At 43.4% G+C, this 21,893-nt stretch overlaps 1 protein-coding gene and 1 long non-coding RNA gene across 18 annotated transcripts in view; one reads left to right on the top strand and one right to left on the bottom strand.

Moving 5' to 3' along the window:
- LOC139553097 (plasma membrane calcium-transporting ATPase 2-like) overlaps window positions 1-21,893 on the bottom strand; it is a 256,276-nt gene that overhangs the window by 40,775 nt on the left and 193,608 nt on the right. For all 17 annotated transcript variants that reach the window (XM_071365060.1, XM_071365054.1, XM_071365079.1 and 14 more), the window contains 8 exons: window positions 13,598-13,732; window positions 12,513-12,619; window positions 11,285-11,519; window positions 7,354-7,533; window positions 6,630-6,717; window positions 6,444-6,550; window positions 1,570-1,761; window positions 806-1,019 (listed from right to left, as the gene is read on the bottom strand). In XM_071365060.1, coding sequence (XP_071221161.1) covers window positions 806-1,019; window positions 1,570-1,761; window positions 6,444-6,550; window positions 6,630-6,717; window positions 7,354-7,533; window positions 11,285-11,519; window positions 12,513-12,619; window positions 13,598-13,732 — 1,258 coding nt within the window. The remainder of the gene's footprint in view (window positions 1-805; window positions 1,020-1,569; window positions 1,762-6,443; window positions 6,551-6,629; window positions 6,718-7,353; window positions 7,534-11,284; window positions 11,520-12,512; window positions 12,620-13,597; window positions 13,733-21,893) is intronic.
- On the top strand, window positions 3,888-6,355 carry LOC139553169 (uncharacterized). Its single transcript, XR_011670610.1, has 2 exons — window positions 3,888-3,969; window positions 5,790-6,355. It is a non-coding gene; the product is annotated as an uncharacterized lncRNA (long non-coding RNA).

Raw genomic sequence — 21,893 nt, 5'->3', positions numbered from 1 at the left:
TATATTTGAAGCTGGGGCAAAACCGAACCATGAATTGCAGTTTCTCGCGGCACATACACTACTTTCAGGTTGTAAAATCCTCAATTTTCCCATTTACAAGCGTTTACCTATACTTAGATGCATGTAAATCTCTCCTGGCTCAAAGTGGAGGAGAGATTGACTTCATCACTGTTTTTATTTATGAGAGGTATCGATATGTTGAATGCACCAAGCTGTCTGTTTGAAATACTGGCGCACAGCTCTGACACCCATGCATACCCCACAAGACATGCCACCAGAGGTCTCTTCACAGTCCCCAAGTCCAGAACAGACTATGGGAGGCGCACAGTACTACATAGAGCCATGACTACATGGAACTCTATTCCACATCAGGTAACTGATGCAGCAGTAGAATTAGATTTAAAAAACACCTTATGGAACAGCGGGGAGTGTAAAGCAACACAAACATAGTCAAAGACACACACACAAGATAGCATACGCACTATACACACACGTACACGTGGGTTTTGTACGGTATATATGCGGTGGTGGTGGTGGAGTAGGGGCCTGAGGGCACACAGTCTATGAATGTATTGTAATGTTTTTAAAAACTGCCTTAATTTAGTTGGACCCTGGATTCCAGAACACATTAACTAGTTGTGGTCTAGATGTCTAAGACAAGGCCTCTGGATCCCAGAACACATTAACAGGGTTCCAATCTGGGCCCACTGTTATTTCAGCACACCATCTCCTTTGTCCATCCTCTCTCTCTATACTGTCCAATAAATATCCAATAGGAGAGGACTGATAAAAGACAATGACATACCGACGAACAGCAGGGAGAAGATGATGACCAGCTGGTAGATGCCGTGTCCCAGGATGTTCTTGGTCATGGTGCTGGAGATCAGTGGTTTGTTGCGGCCGTACGGCTTCCTCTTCAGCAGGGCCTCGGTGGGGGGCTCGGTCGCCAGGGCCAGGGACGCAAAGGTGTCCATTATCAAGTTCACCCACAGCATCTGGACTGCCTTCAGGGGAGAATCCTACAGGAACACACAGGGTTATTAAAGGCTGGGAGAATCCTACAGGAACACACAGGGTGGTTAACATTAGAGACTACAGATCAACATCTGGACTGTCTTCAGGGGAGAATCCTACAGGAACACACAGAGATTGTCTTCAGGACACAGTTCTGCAAGAGAACACATTAGATACTAGCATCAGCTTCAGATCCTGGTGGAATACTATGGATGTGTTTCTACAATGGTACAAAGGCATACAGGTTTGGTTTCTATTTCACAGGATCGATTAAAACTCTTAGCTCCAGTGTCACAGTCATCGCCAACCGATGGAATGGCACGTTAAAACGTATTGCTCCAAAGGGGGTACAATGCAGGGATGTCCCCTCTCACCCTCACTGTTCATTCTGATTACACTGGTGAGTATGACCTGTGTGATGCAGGCCCCAGTGAAGGCCACTATGACAGCCACCACGTTGACAGTCAGCTGTGTGTTTGTTACCTGTGTGATGCAGGCCCCAGTGAAGGCCACTATGACAGCCACCACGTTGACAGTCAGCTGTGTGTTTGTTACCTGTGTGATGCAGGCCCCAGTGAAGGCCACTATGACAGCCACCACGTTGACAGTCAGCTGGAACTGGAGGAACTTGGAGATGCTGTCGTAGACGTTCCTCCCCCACATCACAGCCTTCACTATGCTGCTGAAGTTATCGTCCGTTAATATGATGTCAGACGCCTCCTTGGCCACGTCTGTACCGGCTATACCCTGGAGAGAGAAGAGGTATGGTTTAATACCAGCTGTATCGTGCAGAGAGAAAAGAGGTATGGTTTAATACCGGCTGTACCGTGCAGAGAGAAAAGAGGTATGGTTTAATACCGGCTGTACCGTGCAGAGAGAAAAGAGGTATGGTTTAATACCGGCTGTACCGTGCAGAGAGAAAAGAGGTATGGTTTAATACCGGCTGAACCGTGCAGAGAGAAAAGAGGTATGGTTTAATACCGGCTGTACCGTGCAGAGAGAAAAGAGGTATGGTTTAATACCGGCTGTACCGTGCAGAGAGAAAAGAGGTATGGTTTAATACCGGCTGTACCGTGCAGAGAGAAAAGAGGTATGGTTTAATACCGGCTGTACCGTGCAGAGAGAAAAGAGGTATGGTTTAATACCGGCTGTACCGTGCAGAGAGAAAAGAGGTATGGTTTAATACCGGCTGAACCGTGCAGAGAGAAAAGAGGTATGGTTTAATACCGGCAATGCATAGTGCCAACTGTAAAGTTTGGTGGAGGTGGTCTGGGGCTGTTTTTCATGGTTCAGGCCCCTTAGTTCCAGTGAAGGGAAATCTTAACGCTACAGCATACAAGGACATTCTAGATGATTCTGTTCTTCCAACTTTGTGGCAACAGTTTGGGGAAGGCCCTTTCCTGTTTCAGCATGACAATGCTCCCGTGCACAAAGCGAGGTCCATACAGAAATGGTTTGTCGATCGGTTTGAAAGAACTTGACTGGCCTGCACAGAGCCCAGAGCATGTCTGTGGTAGTGTAGCATGTTAGCATGTCTGTGGGCTGAGGTGCACAGAGAGAGCAGGTGTCCACATACTTTTGGTCATGTAGTGAATGTTAGCATGTCTGTGGGCTGATGGTGCGCAGAGAGAGCAGGTGTCCACATACTTTTGGTCATGTAGTGAATGTTAGCATGTCTGTGGGCTGATGGTGCGCAGAGAGAGCAGGTGACAGTCAAGGAGCTTCGCTGGCCGTGCTTCTTGTGGTGGGTTGTAAAATCATCAGGCTGCTTAGCAACTCTCCTCAGAACTGATGAATTCTAAACTGATTAGCATTTTTGCCTCATCTTCCTCTCCTAAAAGGCCTAGGCTACTACATGTGTTGTAGTAGGTTGCACATTGCTAGAATGATCTGGAAATAGGGCAAGACGTGTTGCTTTCCTTCGCTTTCCTCAGCTTTCCTTCGCTTTCCTCAGCTTTCCTTCGCTTTCCTCAGCTTTCCTTCGCTTTCCTCAGCTTTCCTCAGCTTTCCTCAGCTTTCCTTCGCTTTCCTTCGCTGTAGCCTCAGTTTTCTTTTGACACCTCATTAGATTTTCCCATCTTGGTATTGTTTGTTCAATGTCACTTATTGTGGCCTAAAATATGTGTCATTCAAAATATAGTTGTGATTGAGAATAGCATAGACTCCGACTGACATAATGGTTCCCATTTAAAAGCAGAAACCTTTAAAACAAACACTATATTCAAATATTTGGCAAAAATGTTTATTAGTAGGATTAGGCTTTGAGCTGTTTGCTTCACAATGGCATGGAAGGATTTAAAAAGAAGCTGATTCCTGTTCCTGAAACAGCAAAAGAGAAGAAATCATCTGCTATTGAAGAGAGAGAGCGTAAACGTGTCTACATTGTTCTCCAACATCTATAAATATATTTATTAATATATCTTTAATAAATAGGAATATAATGTAGACATTTAACGGCACTGCTGTTTACTGTCTGACTCTGTCCTCTGCTCCTCTGCACACGTTGAAATAAGTCAGGTATCCTCTGTCGCTATCGACGATGGCTGTGAATCGGCAGTCATAGAAGATACTATCATAATATCACCTAACTGAGGTACGAATATTTAGACATTCATTATTCTGATTCGGGGAAATAAAAGTGTGTAAACTCATCCTCAAAATGTAAATATAGCTACAGATATGGAGATTCAGATAACTGAATAAACATAATTGAGTTATTCCTTATTTTATATGTGAATCTAACACCATCATAATGTACTGTATGTGTAATGCAGTGACCTGAATAGCAATGTTACAGTATTTCCGATTGTGTTTTATCACATCTGTCCACTAGGGGGCATGCCTGTTCCACTGTATCTACAACAGGGCTGGTGGGGTTACTGTGTGTGGTAGTGAGGATGCTGCTTGTGTTATACCAGGACATTTCAAGGTTACTAACAATGGATCCACTCCACAGTGAGTCATAGTAGTTGTAGCTAGCTGTAATGCTAAAGTGAGTCATAGTAGTTGTAGCTAAATGTAATGCTACATCTGTCATAGTAGTAGCTCGCTGTAATGCTAAAGTGAGTCATAGTAGTTGTAGCTAGCTGTAGTGCTACAGTTGTCATAGTAGTTGTAGCTAGCTGTAATGCTACAGTTGTCATAGTAGTTGTAGCTAGCTGTAATGCTACATCAATCATAGTAGTTGTAGCTAGCTGTAATGCTACATCAATCATAGTAGTTGTAGCTAGCTGTAATGCTACATCAATCATAGTAGTTGTAGCTAGCTGTAATGCTACATCAATCATAGTAGTTGTAGCTAGCTGTAATGCTACATCAATCATAGTAGTTGTAGCTAGCTGTAATGCTACATCAATCATAGTAGTTGTAGCTAGCTGTAATGCTACATCTGTCATAGTAGTAGCTAGCTGTAATGCTACAGTTGTCATAGTAGTTGTAGCTAGCTGTAATGCTACATCTGTCATAGTAGTTGTAGCTAGCTGTAATGCTACATCTGTCATAGTAGTAGCTAGCTGTAATGCTACAGTTGTCATAGTAGTTGTAGCTAGCTGTAATGCTACATCTGTCACAGCTAGCATTTCTGTTCTATCTAGATAAAACATTTCCTACAATATTTATGTATTACCAACATTGAACCATGTAGGTTATTGAGAACACATTATGCTGTGTCCTAGATGGCACCCTATTCCCTACAAAGTGCACTACTTTTGACCATACCCTATGCACCGTTGTCAATAGTAGTACACTATATAGGAAATGGGGTGTCATTTTGGGATGGAGACATTCTCTTTTACAATAACAACTTGGGCCCAGTTTCCCAAAAGCCTCTTCAGGCTGAACTCATCGTTAGAACCTTCGTAGGAGCATCGTTAAATGTCCGAGCTGTTTCCCAAAACCCACCGTTACTAAAGTTGCCCCTGAAAACACTCGTTATTTACCGACTGCATCAGACCACTCGTAGAACAGTTCCTTGTTAGATGCTTTTTGTTTCTTTGACCTCCCGTATCACTTTATATACAAAAGATCTCTGCTAAACACACCATCAAGATGTTTATCTGTCTCTCTGTGATGCTAATAACTTCAGAACAAAGTTTTACTACAAATACCAAGATGCCAACGTCTTTGTATCTGTTATAAACAAGCAAAGGATTTAAAAGATTAAAACGGAGATGCATTTAAAAAGATAAGTACAGGACAGGCTACATAGGTCTATAGATTATATATTGATACATTGATACATTATATATTGATATATTTAAATCATATTGAAATCAATTTCATGTTCATTCTATTTGATTGATTATTATAGGAGTAGCATTAGAATAAGCCACCTCACCATAGAGTAACATACGTTTTCCAAAACACCACACAGAATAAAAGTTTGCTCAGTGTCAATACTGATAGGATCTGCTTTCTCCATTCAAATCTTACGTTAACATTAGAATTATTCCACAATACTGATGACGGATCGGCTCCTAGAGAGTTACTATCACCTATGGTGTTGGTGTGGGGGCTGTGCTTTGGGGGAGTGGGTGGGGTTATATCCTGCATGTTTGGCCCTGTCCGGGGGTATCGTCGGACGGGGCCACAGTGTCTCCTGACCCCTCCTGTCTCAGCCTCCAAGTATTTATGCTGCAGTAGTTTATGTGTTGGGGGGCTAGGGTCAGTCTGTTATATCTGGAGTATGTTTCCTGTCTTATCCGGTGTCCTGTGTGAATTTAAGTATGCTCTCTCTAATTTACTCTCTTTCTCGTTCTCTTTCTCTTCTCTCGGAGGACCTGAGCCCTAGGACCATGCCTCAGGACTATCTGGCCTGATGACTCCTTGCTGTCCCCAGTCCACCTGGCCGTGCTGCTGCTCCAGTTTCAACTGTTCTGCCTGCGGCTATGGAACCCTGACCTGTTCATCGGACGTGCTACCTGTCCCAGACCTGCTGTTTTCAACTCTCTCTACCGCACCTGCTGTCTCTAACTCTGAATGATCAGCTATGAAAGCCAACTGACATTTACTCCTGAGGTGCTGACCTGTTGCACCCTCGACAACTACTGTGATTATTATTATTTGACCATGCTGGTCATTTATGAACATTTGAACATCTTGGCCATGTTCTGTTATAATCTCCACCCGGCACAGACAGAAGAGGACTGGCCACCACTCATAGCCTGGTTCCTCTCTAGGTTTCTTCCTAGGTTCTGGCCTTTCTAGGGAGTTTTTCCTAGCCACCGTGCTTCTACACCTGCATTGCTTGCTGTTTGGGGTTTTAGGCTGGGTTTCTGTACAGCACTTTGAGATATCAGCTGATGTAAGAAGGGCTTTATAAATACATTTGATTGATTGATTGTTGTGCTCTGTTGTGGTGGTGTGTTGTTGTGTGTTGTGGTGCAGTACGGTAAGGTAAGGTAGAGATACATTATGCATCCAGGTCCTACCATGGCAAAGCCCACGTCAGCCTTCTTCAGGGCTGGTCCATCGTTAGTCCCGTCTCCTGTCACCGCCACCACCTGTCTCTGGTCAGTCAAGCAGCTGTCTATGATGCCTAGAGGACACAACACAGTTCAGAAGAACAGAATAGAGTGCAGTGGAGTGGAGAAGAGCGTAAGTGTGGCCTCTCTCACCTTTGACCAGTGTGTGTTTATCAGTAGGGGAGGATCTAGCCAGGACTCGCAGTTTAGGCCACACCTTGTCCATGCGCTCCTGCTCAACCTACAGAGGAAAAGGTACATCTATCAGAACCTGTATTTTATCTATGTTTCCTGAGACATCTTCCTAACATGGAGTTGCACCCCCCCCCCCACCAACTGTAAATAACATATTATACAAACTGTTGAGCGTGAAAAACCCAGAAAAAAAGGGATCATAGCTTTCACCTGGATTCACCTGAGAGATGCAAAAGAGCACCAGCACCAAAAGAATTCTCTGTCTGTCTCTCTGTCTCTCTCTGTCTCTTTCACTGTCCGTCTCTCTGTCTCTGTCTCTTTCGCTGTCTCTCGCTCTCTGTCTCTGTCTCTTTCGCTGTCTCTCGCTCTCTGTCTCTCTCTCTGTCTCTCTCTCTTTCTGTCTCTCTCTCTCTCTGTCTCTCTCTCTCTGTCTGTCTCGCTCTCTGTCTCTTTCACTGTCCATCTCTGTCTCTGTCAATTTCGCTGTCTGTCTCTCTTTCTCTCTCTCTCTCTCTCTCTCTCTCTCTGTCTCTTTTTTCTCTGTCTCTCTGTCTATCTCTCTGTCTCTGTCTCTTTCGCTGTCTGTCTCTCTCTCTCTCTCTCTCTCTCTCTCTCTCTCTCGCTCTCTGTCTCTCTCTGTCTCTCTCTCTGTCTCTCTCTCTCTCTCTCTGCTGTAGCGTACCTCTCCCTTCTCGTTGCGGATCCTTCTGTTGAACTCCTTGCCGTCGATACACAGGAAGTCTTCTCCAGGGTGGATGATGCCACACTTGATGGCGATGGCCCTGGCCGTGTTGATGTTGTCACCCGTCACCATACGCACCGTGATGCCCGCACGCTGGCACCTTATAATGGCATCTGGTACCTGCAGGGCACACGCAGACGATATGGCATTTAGCATACACTATCACATGGTAAATCCAAACTGACTGACACTACAGTGAGTGCCTTCATTTTAATACAAAACAGCCCCAACAGGAATTGAACCCACAACCCTCTCATTATTACTGCCCTGCAACTACCAATTCATTCACACAGGACGCAAACAAGCACACACACACATTCACACGCACGCACGCACGCCCACAAGCACACACACGCACGCACGCACACACACACACGCATGCACACACACGCACGCCCACAAGCACACACACACACACACCCACCCACGCACACACACACTCACACACACACACTAAGTTTAGTTCACTGTGGGCTATCTTTCCTCTACAAAGCAACACATCCTGTCATGCAGGAAAAGCAGCAGTAAATGAGTTCCTGCTCTACAGGAAGTCCCCTCCCAGCTACAGCTAACCAGCTATCGGCCCACCACTCAATGTCTACAAAATGCACTACTTTAGCCCAGGGTCCATAAGGAATAGGGTGGCACCTGTTGTGGAGGAGCTTTACGTGTGTGTGTGTGTGTGTGTGTGTGTGTGTGTGTGTGTGTGTGTGTGTGTGTGTGTGTGTGTGTGTGTGTGTGTGTGTGTGTGTGTGTGTGTGTGTGTGTGTGTGTGTGTGTGTGTGTGTGTGTGTGTGTGTGTACACTGCTGCTAAAATTATTATTAATTAGATGTATTACCACCATTTGATTATTGATTGCCATTACTGGGATTCTCTGCCTCTGACCCTATTACAGGGGCAGAGTCACTGGCTGTGCATCACGTCGTGACAGATTTTTTGTTGTTGCTATTATCAACTTGAGTGGGTTGAGTTATTGAGGTGAACTTCCTGTCTGGACTTGCGCCCCCTCGGGTTCGTGCTGTGAGGGAGATCTTCGTTGGCTGTGCTCAGCCTGGTCTCAGGATGGTAATTGGTGGTTGAAGATATCCCTCTAGTGGTGTGGGGGCTGTGCTCAGCCTTGTCTCAGGATGGTAATTGGTGGTTGAATATATCCCTCTAGTGGTGTGGGGGCTGTGCTCAGCCTGGTCTCAGGATGGTAAGTTGGTGGTTGAAGATATCCCTCTAGTGGAGTGGGGGCTGTACTCAGCCTTGTCTCAGGATGGTAATTGGTGGTTGAATATATCCCTCTAGTGGTGTGGGGGCTGTGCTCAGCCTGGTCTCAGGATGGTAAGTTGGTGGTTGAAGATATCCCTCTAGTGGAGTGGGGGCTGTACTCAGCCTTGTCTCAGGATGGTAATTGGTGGTTGAATATATCCCTCTAGTGGTGTGGGGGCTGTGCTCAGCCTTGTCTCAGGATGGTAAGTTGGTGGTTGAAGATATCCCTCTAGTGGTGTGGGGGCTGTACTCAGCCTTGTCTCAGGATGTAAGTTGGTGGTTGAAGATATCCCTCTAGTGGATATCTAGAGGATATCTAATTGTTCGTCTACCTCGACGACATCCTCATCTTCTCGCTCCACCCAAGAACATGTGCTCCACGTCCAACAGAGAACCAGCTTTTTGTGAAATCATCCCCTCATCATCCCCTTCCGGCTGGTCTTCTTCCAACTACTGCCTGTCCCTCACCGTCCCTGGTCTCAAATATCCCTGGACTTCGTCCACGGGTCTTTCCTCGTCTGATGGCAACACCGCCATCCTGACAGTAGTGGATTGGTTTTCTAAAGCCGCCCACTTCATTCCTCTCCTCAAGCTACCCTCTGCCAAAGAGACAGCCCAGCTTGGTGCAGCACGTCTTCCGGATCCATGGATTCCCAGTGGACATGGTTGAATACTCCCACAACACCCTTCCTTGCTCTGCCACGGGTCTCTCGCCCTTTGAGTGTTCCCTGGGCTATCAGCCCCCACTCTTCTCTGAGCAAGAGGAAGAGGTCAGCATACCTTTGGCCTAGATGTTTGTCCGCCGCTGTCGTCATACCTGGAAGCCCGGTCGGCCCTTCTCAAGACCACCTCCAGGTTTCGACAACAAGCGGACCGCCACCGGACCCCGGCTTCCCGGTATCGTCTCGGGCAGAAGGTATGGCTGTCCAACCCGGGATCTAACTGCAAACTTTCCCCCCGTTTTATCGTCCCTTTCCCCATCTCCGAGGTAATTAGTCCCTCTGCTGTTTGTCTTCTGTTGCCGCGTACCCTCTGTATACAAGCCCATGTCTCCTGTTTCCAGACACCTTGGGGGGACAGTGATATGATACTTCTATATCTGGACAGGGAACAGCCCGCTAGAGTTCTGGCCCAGTTCTAGAGTTCTGGCTCAGTTCTAGAGTTCTGGCCCAGTTCTAGAGTTCAGGCCCAGTTCTAGCATTCTGGGACAGTTCTAGTGTTCTGGCCTAGCTATAGAGTTCTGTCCCAGTTCTAGCGTTCTGGCTCAGTTCTAGAGTTCTGGCCTAGTTCTAGAGTTCTGGCCCAGTTCTAGCATTCTGGCCCAGTTCTAGATTTCTGGCCCAGTTCTAGAGTTCTGGCCCAGTTCTAGAGTTCTGGCCCAGTTCTAGCGTTCTGGCACGGTTCTAGCGTTCTGTCCCAGTTCTAGAATTCTGGCCCAGTTCCAGCCCCCATTCCCTAGATAAGTGCAGTACCTTTGGCAAGAGCCAAGGCTGGAGAAGAGAAATGTAAAAGAGGAGAAAAATCATAAAAAATGGAGAGTGTTGGGAGGTGACTTGGTAACATGTAGCACTAAAGACACTGGACATATCTCACTTTCTCTCTCTTATACTACTATCCTGTCCTCTATCCTGACCAGACACACCCTACCTCTGGTCTGACAGGGTCCTCTATCCTGACCAGACACAGCCTACCTCTGGTCTGACAGGGTCCTCTATCCCGACCAGACACAGCCTACCTCTGGTCTGACAGGGTCCTCTATCCCGACCAGACACAGCCTACCTCTGGTCTGACAGGGTCCTCTATCCCGACCAGACACAGCCTACCTCTGGTCTGACAGGGTCCTCTATCCTGACCAGACACAGCCTACCTCTGGTCTGACGGGGTCCTCTATCCCGACCAGACACAGCCTACCTCTGGTCTGACAGGGTCCTCTATCCCGACCAGACACAGCCTACCTCTGGTCTGACAGGGTCCTCTATCCCGACCAGACACAGCCTACCTCTGGTCTGACAGGGTCCTCTATCCTGACCAGACACAGCCTACCTCTGGTCTGACAGGGTCCTCTATCCTGACCAGACACAGCCTACCTCTGGTCTGACAGGGTCCTCTATCCTGACCAGACACAGCCTACCTCTGGTCTGACTGGGTCCTCTATCCCGACCAGACACAGCCTACCTCTGGTCTGAAAGGGTCCTCTATCCCGACCAGACACAGCCTACCTCTGGTCTGACAGGGTCCTCTATCCTGACCAGACACAGCCTACCTCTGGTCTGACAGGGTCCTCTATCCTGACCAGACACAGCCTACCTCTGGTCTGACAGGGTCCTCTATCCTGACCAGACACAGCCTACCTCTGGTCTGACAGGGTCCTCTATCCTGACCAGACACAGCCTACCTCTGGTCTGACTGGGTCCTCTATCCCGACCAGACACAGCCTACCTCTGGTCTGACAGGGTCCTCTATCCCGACCAGACACAGCCTACCTCTGGTCTGACAGGGTCCTCTATCCTGACCAGACACAGCCTACCTCTGGTCTGACTGGGTCCTCTATCCTGACCAGACACAGCCTACCTCTGGTCTGACAGGGCCCTCTATCCTGACCAGACACAGCCTACCTCTGGTCTGACTGGGTCCTCTATCCCGACCACACAGACGGCCGTCAGCTCATTGAGGATGTCGTTCTCGTTGTCCCAGAGTGGTTCTGGGTCGGCAGGGAAGTCACGGTACGCCACACAGATGGTCCGCAGCCCGTCACACGCCATCGGCTCGATCACCTTCTTCACCATCTCGTCCTTATCCCGGGGACGGAACACCCGCGGCTCGCCTTCCTGGTTCAGGATCTTAGTGCACCTGGGGGGGGGGGGAGGGGGCAAAGGTTAGAGGTCAGGGTTAGTGTTTAGGGTAATGGCCTCGTTAATGTCAGTCTCGAGTTTAAGTGCCACAATCCAAAAACAAGCACAGCTAAAGCCTTGAGTAGATCTGTGACGAAAACATCATAAATGCAGTGTTTGCAGCTGCAATCAATCCCCTGAATCAACACCCTAGCTCCTTAGGCCCTCTGCAAAGGAGATCTGAGAGGATTGTATCGCATGTCAGATCTCAACTAGTGCGTAGAGCGTAGAGGTTAGAGGGTAGAGCCTATAGGGTAGAGCCTAGAGGGTAGAGGGTAGAGCCTAGAGGGTAGAGCCTAGAGGGTAGAGCCTAGGGGGTAGAGCCTAGAGGGTAGAGCCTAGAGGGTAGAGCCTAGAGGGTAGAGCCTAGAAGGTAGAGGGTAGAGCCTAGAGGGTAGAGCCTTGAGGGTAGAGCCTAGAGGGTAGAGCCTAGAGGGTAGAGCCTAGAGGGTAGAGCCTAGAGGGTAGAGGCTAGAGGATAGAGGGTAGAGCCTAAGGGGGTAGAGCCTAGAGGGTAGAGGCTAGAGGGTAGAGGCTAGAGGGTAGAGCCTAGAGGGTAGAGGCTAGAGGGTAGAGCCTAGAGGGTAGAGCCTAGAGGGTAGAGGCTAGAGGGTAGAGGCTAGAGGGTAGAGCCTAGAGGGTAGAGCCTAGAGGGTAGAGCCTAGAGGGTAGAGGCTAGAGGGTAGAGGCTAGAGGGTAGAGCCTAGAGGGTAGAGCCTAGAGGGTAGAGCCTAGAGGGTAGAGCCTAGAGGGTAGAGGCTAGAGGGTAGAGCCTAGAGGGTAGAGCCTAGAGGGTAGAGCCTAGAGGGTAGAGCCTAGGGGGTAGAGCCTAGAGGGTAGAGCCTAGAGGGTAGAGCCTAGAGGGTAGAGCCTAAGGGCTGCTTTCCTTTCTGGATACAGCGCTGGAAACTGAAGACATCTATAGTATCACATCCAGCTGTAAACCACTCACTTCTTCAGGACGATCTCAGAGGCTCCCTTGCTGTACATCCTGAAGCTGCCGTCTGATAGTTTGATGACAGTGGACATGGACTTCCTGGTCGAGTTGAAGGTGTACACCTGGTACAATCAGAATTATAATTCAGAACAAGAATTAGAGACAGAATTAATTAGAATTAGAGACAGAATTAATTAGAATTAGAGACAGAATTAATTAGAATTAGAGACAGAATTAGAATTAGAGACAGAATTAGACAGAATTAATTAGAATTAGAGACAGAATTAGAATTAGAATTAAAGACAGAATTAGAATTAGAGACAGAATTTGAATTAGAGAGAATTAGAATTAGAGACAGAATTAGAATTAGAGGCAGAATTAGAATTAGAGACAGAATTAATTAGAATTAGAGACAGAATTAGAATTAGAGACAAAATTAATTAGAATTAGAGACAGAATTAATTAGAATTAGAGACAGAATTAGAATTAGAGGCAGAATTAGAATTAGAGACAGAATTAGAATTAGACATAATTAGAGACATAATTAATTAGAATTAGAATTAGAGACATAATTAATTAGAATTAGAGACATAATTAATTAGAATTAGAGACAGAATTAATTAGAATTAGAGACAGAATTAATTAGAATTAGAGACATAAATAGAATTAGAATTAGAGACAGAATTAGAATTAGAGACAGAATTAGAATTAGAGACATACTTAATTAGAATTAGAGACATAATTAGAATTAGAGACAGAATTAGAATTAGAGACAGAATTAGACAGAATTAGAATTAGAGACAGAATTAGACAGAATTAGAATTAGAGACAGAATTAGAATTAGAATTAGAGACAGAATTAGAATTAGAGACAGAATTAGAATTAGAGACAGAATTAGAATTAGAGACAGAATTAGAATTAGAGACAGAATTAGAATTAGAGACAGAATTAATTAGAATTAGAGACAGAATTAGAATTAGAGACAGAATTAGAATTAGAGACAGAATTAGAATTAGAGACAACTTTATATAAATAAAAAACATCATCATCATCATCATCATCACCACCACAAATAACCTAAACAATAATGGTGTGTAGACCTTGTAGAGTTTCTCCTCTGGGATCTGGTTGCGGATGGGCTGATAGTCTCTCTTCAGGTCCAGCACCAGGCCAAGCAGACCACACTCTGTCTTGTTGCCCACTTGCATGGGCAGACCACCCTCCTTAGTGGCAGGCTGGGGAGATGGAGAGAGAGAGAGATACAGAACCATGGGGTGAGAAGTCAAATTGTGTGTTTGAGATTGACTACATTGTGAGGCTCCTCAGAGGAGTCAATTTCAGAAAACATAAAAAAAGTTGTGCTTTTTAGATAAAACTTTACGTCACCAAATAATGGATTAAAACACTGTTTGCATCGAAGGTCTACAGTAGCCTCAACAGCACTCCGTAGGGTAGCACCATGATGTAGCCGGAGGACAGCTAGCTTCCATCCTCCTTTCGGTACTTTGACTTCAATACAAAACCTACGAGACTCGTAGACCTCAGCCCCTTCCATAGGCCTACATGGTAATTGTGACCACTTCCGGAGGACGTACTCCAACCAATCAAAGCTTTTTCATTATGAACTGACATGTTGTCCATCCAATCATAGGATTAGGATCAGAGAATGAACCTTGAGTGGTGTATGGGGGGTTCTACGTGTTGAGAAGCTTGGTGAGTTGGTGACATATTGGATAGAGATTGTGATAGTTGAGCATTTTAAAAATATTATTTAATTCAAATTAGTTTCTTCAAACTACAGGAGATGGAGGAGTTAGATTATATATTGTTTTCTTGGTTTTGGAGTTTATTTTTGTGTGGAGTTAGTGCAATTTATTTCAATTTGCCTTGCTAACTTTTGTAGCAAGTGCTAACGTTAGCTAGCTACCGGAGTGCAGTTTTCTCCTCCAAAATGGCTAGCTAACGCTAACAACAATGTAGTGGATGTTTGCTGAAGAACCCCTTTCATTGCCCACATCAGACTCAAGCTTCTTGGATAAAGCATTGATCATGTAATGAACAAAGGTCTATGTATTCAAACTAATATTAAAAGAACAAAAACACCTCAGAGATATGGCTGATGTCGTAGTGTTGAGACTGGATGTTAAAGTGTTGAGACTGGATGTTAAAGTGTTGAGACTGGATGTCATAGTGTTGAGACTGGATGTCGTAGTGTTGAGACTGGATGTTATAGTGTTGAGACTGGATGTTACAGTGTTGAGACTGGATGTTATAGTGTTGAGACTGGATATCGTAGTGTTGAGACTGGATGTTGTAGTGTTGAGACTGGATGTCATAGTGTTGAGACTGGATGTCGTAGTGTTGAGACTGGATGTCATAGTGTTGAGACTGGATGTTATAGTGTTGAGACTGGATGTTATAGTGTTGAGACTGGATGTTATAGTGTTGAGACTGGATGTTATAGTGTTGAGACTGGATGTTGTAGTGTTGAGACTGGATGTCGTAGTGTTGAGACTGGATGTCGTAGTGTTGAGACTGGATGTCATAGTGTTGAGACTGGATGCCGTAGTGTTGAGACTGGATGTCGTAGTGTTGAGACTGGATGTTGTAGTGTTGAGACTGGATGTCGTAGTTTTGAGACTGGATGTCGTAGTGTTGAGACTGGATGTCGTAGTGTTGAGGCTGGATGTCGTAGTTTTGAGACTGGATGTCGTAGTGTTGAGACTGGATGTCGTAGTGGTGAGACTGGATGTTATAGTGTTGAGACTGAATGTTGTAGTGTTGAGACTGGATGTCGTACTGTTGAGACTGGATGTCGTAGTGTTGAGACTGGATGTTATAGTGTTGAGACTGGATGTTATAGTGTTGAGACTGGATGTTATAGTGTTGAGACTGAATGTTGTAGTGTTGAGACTGGATGTCGTACTGTTGAGACTGGATGTCGTAGTGTTGAGACTGGATGTTATAGTGTTGAGACTGGATGTCGTAGTGTTGAGACTGGATGTCGTAGTGTTGAGACTGGATGTTATAGTGTTGAGACTGGATGTTATAGTGTTGAGACTGGATGTTATAGTGTTGAGACTGGATGTTATAGTGTTGAGACTGGATGTTATAGTGTAGAGACTGGATGTCGTAGTGTTGAGACTAGATGCTGTAGTGTTGAGACTGGATGTGGTAGTGTTGAGACTGGATGTCGTAGTGTTGAGACTGGATGTTGTAGTGTTGAGACTGGATGTCGTAGTGTTGAGACTGGATGTCGTAGTGTTGAGACTGGATGCCGTAGTGTTGAGACTGGACGTTATAGTGTTGAGACTGGATTCCCACTCAGACTGTTCTTTCAGGCTTCCTGATAGAGATTAGAAAAAAAAGTACAATTTCTTTAATTCTGAGTATTTTAATAGAGTAAAACAATATAATGGGTTATGTTTTGGTCATTCAAGGGATATTCTTACTTTGAAATAAAATAACTGTGTGGGACATTTAAATGAGTTGTGACCAGTAATCTGTATGTAATATAAATATATTACTAAGACGCTATCCTGTCAGTCGTTACAGTACTAAGGAGTGTTTCACATTCACAATTAACCGCATCATCTGATTATTTGTCTCTCCTGAAATTAAACCATCAAGGGACATATTTTAAACTATGTCTGTCATTGAAAAAACCCGATGCCATGATTAGAAGAACAAAACTTCTCTCTTTCATAATTTCCTTAAACAATAAAAAGCTAATTTACCAACATTTCTGGAAATGTATATTTATTGTTTTGTAAAGAAACGCTGTTATTACTGCAGCATCTTAGAAGTGTATTGGTTTGGTGGCTAGTGGCTCTTGACCTCAATACTGCAGCATCCTACCATTTATTGTGGTTCTATGCTTTACTTTTTGAGATTTGAAGTGGAGATTGGAAGTGGAGATTGGAAGTGGACATTTGTAGTGGAGATTGGAAGTGGAGATTTGAAGTGGAGATTTGAAGTGGAGATTTGAAGTGGAGATTGGAAGTGGAGATTGGAAGTGGAGATTTGAAGTGGAGATTTGAAGTGGAGATTTGAAGTGGAGATTGGAAGTGGAGATTTGAAGTGGAGATTTGAAGTGGAGAGTTGAAGTGGAGAGTTGAAGTGGAGATTTGAAGTGGAGATTTGAAGTGGAGATTTGAAGTGGACATTTGTAGTGGAGATTTGAAAGTGGAGATTTGAAGTGGAGATTGGAAGTGGACATTTGTAGTGGAGATTTGAAAGTGGAGATTTGAAGTGGAGATTGGAAGTGGAGATTTGAAGTGGAGATTGGAAGTGGAGATTTGAAGTGGAGATTTGTAGTGGACATTTGAAGTGGACATTTGTAGTGGAGATTTGAAGTGGCGATTTGAAGTGGCGATTTGAAGTGGAGATTTGAAGTGGAGATTTGAAGTGGAGAGTTGAAGTGGAGAGTTGAAGTGGAGAGTTGAAGTGGAGATTTGAAGTGGAGATTTGAAGTGGACATTTGTAGTGGACATTTGAAGTGGACATTTGTAGTGGAGATTTGAAGTGGAGATTGGAAGTGGAGATTGGAAGTGGACATTTGTAGTGGAGATTGGAAGTGGAGATTGGAAGTGGAGATTTGAAGTGGAGATTTGAAGTGGAGATTGGAAGTGGAGATTTGAAGTGGAGATTTGAAGTGGAGATTTGAAGTGGCGATTTGAAGTGGAGATTTGAAGTGGAGATTTGAAGTGGAGATTTGAAGTGGAGAGTTGAAGTGGAGAGTTGAAGTGGAGAGTTGAAGTGGAGAGTTGAAGTGGAGATTTGAAGTGGAGATTTGAAGTGGACATTTGTAGTGGAGATTGGAAGTGGAGATTGGAAGTGGAGATTGGAAGTGGAGATTTGAAGTGGAGATTTGAAGTGGAGAGTTGAAGTGGAGAGTTGAAGTGGAGATTTGAAGTGGAGATTTGAAGTGGAGATTTGAAGTGGAGATTTGAAGTGGACATTTGAAGTGGACATTTGAAGTGGAGATTGGAAGTGGACATTTGAAGTGGACATTTGTAGTGGACATTTGAAGTGGACATTTGTAGTGGAGATTTGAAGTGGCGATTTGAAGTGGCGATTTGAAGTGGAGATTTGAAGTGGAGATTTGAAGTGGAGAGTTGAAGTGGAGAGTTGAAGTGGAGATTTGAAGTGGAGATTTGAAGTGGAGATTTGAAGTGGACATTTGAAGTGGACATTTGTAGTGGAGATTGGAAGTGGAGATTGGAAGTGGAGATTGGAAGTGGAGATTGGAAGTGGAGATTTGAAGTGGAGATTTGTAGTGGACATTTGAAGTGGACATTTGTAGTGGAGATTTGAAGTGGAGATTGGAAGTGGAGATTGGAAGTGGAGATTGGAAGTGGAGATTTGAAGTGGAGATTTGAAGTGGAGATTGGAAGTGGAGATTGGAAGTGGAGATTGGAAGTGGAGATTGGAAGTGGAGATTTGAAGTGGAGATTTGTAGTGGAGATTTGTAGTGGAGATTTGAAGTGGAGATTTGAAGTGGAGATTTGTAGTGGAGATTTGAAGTGCTTGCTTACCTTCATTTTACAGTACAGAGGTTAGAGTTTTCAATGTGAAGGGCCAGTTCTCAAACAGTAGACAATTTCATTTTGTATGTCACTTCAGCCCCTCAGCATGTGAGGACTGTTATGTTGGTATCTGGGTTTAACAACAGAGTGCTGTTGTACACGTGTGTGTTAGCTGGCTATGACAAGGACAAGAGACGGCAGCACATGCTGTCCTCTCCAATGTACCTCTTCGGATTGAGCTCTACTTCTCCAGAGCCTCACTGTGTGTGTGTGTGTGTGTGTGTGTGTGTGTGTGTGTGTGTGTGTGTGTGTGTGTGTGTGTGTGTGTGTGTGTGTGTGTGTGTGTGTGTGTGTGTGTGTGTGTGTGTGTGTGTGTGCGTGTGCGTGTGTGTGTGCGTGGAGGACTCAGAGAGGATACATCAAAACACTGTGATTGTAATGTGAAGATGAGCCTCCTGGTTCTGTCATCTCCAGCCGTCATCAGCAGAACTGTCTATCACTGAGAAGGCGCTGTCGACGATGACACAGTCCTCTGCATAGTGTTCAAACTAGCTATCAGCCTCCATGATCCTCTGTCTCAAAATAATCATTATTCATATTAGCCGCCTTAGCCGTCTAAAAATCATTTCAAAAGCTTGCTAACGCGTGAACAGTATAATTGTTGTTTTATGTCTGTATCTCTGTAATGTATCTGTATCTACAGTATGTGTACTGTATCTATGCAAAACAATAAGGACCACGATGGAAATAAGTCCCCGACTTTATTGTGCAATCCCATGTCACGTTTTAAATCTGTGTACTGTGTATATACTGTATGGGGTATTTATATCTATGGCCGTGTGGAGCTACGAGTGACGCAGCAGGTCTAAGGCACTGCATCTCAATACAAGACGCGTTACTACAGTCCCCGGTTCGAATCCAGGGCTGTATCACTTCCGGCCGTGATTGGGAGTCCCATAGGGCGGCGCACAATTGGCCCAGCGTCGTCCGGGGTTTGGCCGGGGGGGTTAGGCCGTCATTGTAAATAAGAATTATTTCTTAAGTCTATGTATTGTAGGTTGTAGAATGAAGGCTGTAGAATGAAGGTTCTAGAATGAAGGTTCTAGAATTAAGGTTGTAGAATGAAGGCTGTAGAATGAAGGTTCTAGAATGAAGGTTCTAGAATTAAGGTTCTAGAATGAAGGCTGTAGAATGAAGGTTGTAGAAGGAAGGTTCTAGAATTAAGGTTCTAGAATGAAGGCTGTAGAATGAAGGTTGTAGAAGGAAGGTTCTAGAATGAGGGTTCTAGAATGAGTGTTGGAGTTTGCTAAAGTGTCTGTGAGGGGGTAGGCTACAATGACTGTGTGCTTCCTAATATGGACATCCAAGTCTGTTCCTGTACATCTTTGTGTGAAAATGTTCAAACAAGCATGTAGGATCCTGTTGACGGGTAGAAACACAGGCATGCAGCCAGCCGAAGGACGCACTATTATATAAAGAGAGAAAGGAACATTTCAATAAGGCTTGGTTCACCTCATTTTTAGATTTAGTGTCGTTCTCCGCCGGCTTGTCGTGGGGAGAATGGTGTGAAGGGTAACAGTCCATATCACACCATTGGTGCTGTCTGTCAACTTAATGGTTTATACAGTACCAGTCGAAAGTTTGGACACACCTACTCATTCAAGGGTTTTTCTTTATTTTTACTATTTTCTACATTGTAGAATAATAGTGAAGACATCAAAACTATGAAATAACACATATGGAATTATGTAGTAACCAAAAAAGTGTTAAACAAATAAAAATATATTTGAGATTTGAGATTCTTCAAAGTAGCCACCCTTTGCCTTGATGACAGATGTGCACACTACCCTCTAAGACACCTACATCACCCGATGTCACAGGAAGGCCAAATAGATCATCAAGGACAACAACCACCCGAGCCACTGCCTGGTCACCCCGCTATCATCCAGAAGGCGAGGTCAGTACAGGTGCATCAAAGCTGGGACCGAGAGACTGAAAAACAGCTTCTATCTCAAGGCCATCAGACTATTAAATAGCCATCACTAGCACATTAGAGGCTGCTGCCTATAGGCATAAACAATAAATCACTGGCCACTTTAAGGAATGGAACACTAGTCACTTTAAAAATGTTTACATATCTTGCATTACTCATCTCATGTATAAACTGTATTCTATACTATTCTATAGAATCTCATTCACTAAATAATTTTTTACCTATCTTGCATTACTCATCTCATATGTATTTACTGTATTATATACTATTCTACTGTATCTTAGTCTATGTATTACTCATCTCATATGTATATACTGTATTCTATCCTATTCTACTGTATCTTAGTCTATGTATTACTCATCTCATATGTATATACTGTATTCTATCCTATTCTACTGTATCTTAGTCTATGTATTACTCATCTCATATGTATATACTGTATTATATACTATTCTACTGTATCTTAGTCTATGTATTACTCATCTCATATGTATATACTGTATTCTATCCTATTCTACTGTATCTTAGTCTATGTATTACTCATCTCATATGTATATACTGTATTCTATCCTATTCTACTGTATCTTAGTCTATGTATTACTCATCTCATATGTATATACTGTATTCTATACTATTCTACTGTATCTTAGTCTATGTATTACTCATCTCATATGTATATACTGTATTCTATCCTATTCTACTGTATCTTAGTCTGTGTATTACTCATCTCATGTGTATATACTGTATTCTATCCTATTCTACTGTATCTTAGTCTATGTATTACTCATCTCATATGTATATACTGTATTCTATCCTATTCTACTGTATCTTAGTCTATGTATTACTCATCTCATATATATATACTGTATTCTATTCTACTGTATCTTAGTCTATGTATTACTCATCTCATGTGTATATACTGTATTCTATACTATTCTACTGTATCTTAGTCTATGCATTACTCATCTCATATGTATATACTGTATTCTATTCTACTGTATCTTAGTCTATGTATTACTCATCTCATATGTATATACTGTATTCTATTCTACTGTATTTTAGTCTATGTATTACTCATCTCATATGTATATACTGTATTCTATCCTATTCTACTGTATCTTAGTCTATGTATTACTCATCTCATATGTATATACTGTATTCTATACTATTCTACTGTATCTTAGTCTATGTATTACTCATCTCATATGTATATACTGTATTCTATCCTATTCTACTGTATCTTAGTCTATGTATTACTCATCTCATATGTATATACTGTATTCTATCCTATTCTACTGTATCTTAGTCTATGTATTACTCATCTCATATGTATATACTGTATTCTATACTATTCTACTGTATCTTAGTCTATGTATTACTCATCTCATATGTATATACTGTATTCTATCCTATTCTACTGTATCTTAGTCTGTGTATTACTCATCTCATGTGTATATACTGTATTCTATCCTATTCTACTGTATCTTAGTCTATGTATTACTCATCTCATATGTATATACTGTATTCTATACTATTCTACTGTATCTTAGTCTATGTATTACTCATCTCATATGTATATACTGTATTCTATCCTATTCTACTGTATCTTAGTCTGTGTATTACTCATCTCATGTGTATATACTGTATTCTATCCTATTCTACTGTATCTTAGTCTATGTATTACTCATCTCATATATATATACTGTATTCTATTCTACTGTATCTTAGTCTATGTATTACTCATCTCATGTGTATATACTGTATTCTATACTATTCTACTGTATCTTAGTCTATGCATTACTCATCTCATATGTATATACTGTATTCTATTCTACTGTATCTTAGTCTATGTATTACTCATCTCATATGTATATA

The sequence above is a fragment of the Salvelinus alpinus genome, chromosome 2 (genome assembly GCF_045679555.1).
Source record: "Salvelinus alpinus chromosome 2, SLU_Salpinus.1, whole genome shotgun sequence".
Classification (NCBI taxonomy): Eukaryota; Metazoa; Chordata; class Actinopteri; order Salmoniformes; family Salmonidae; genus Salvelinus; species Salvelinus alpinus.
This window is presented reverse-complemented; position numbering and strand designations above follow the sequence as displayed.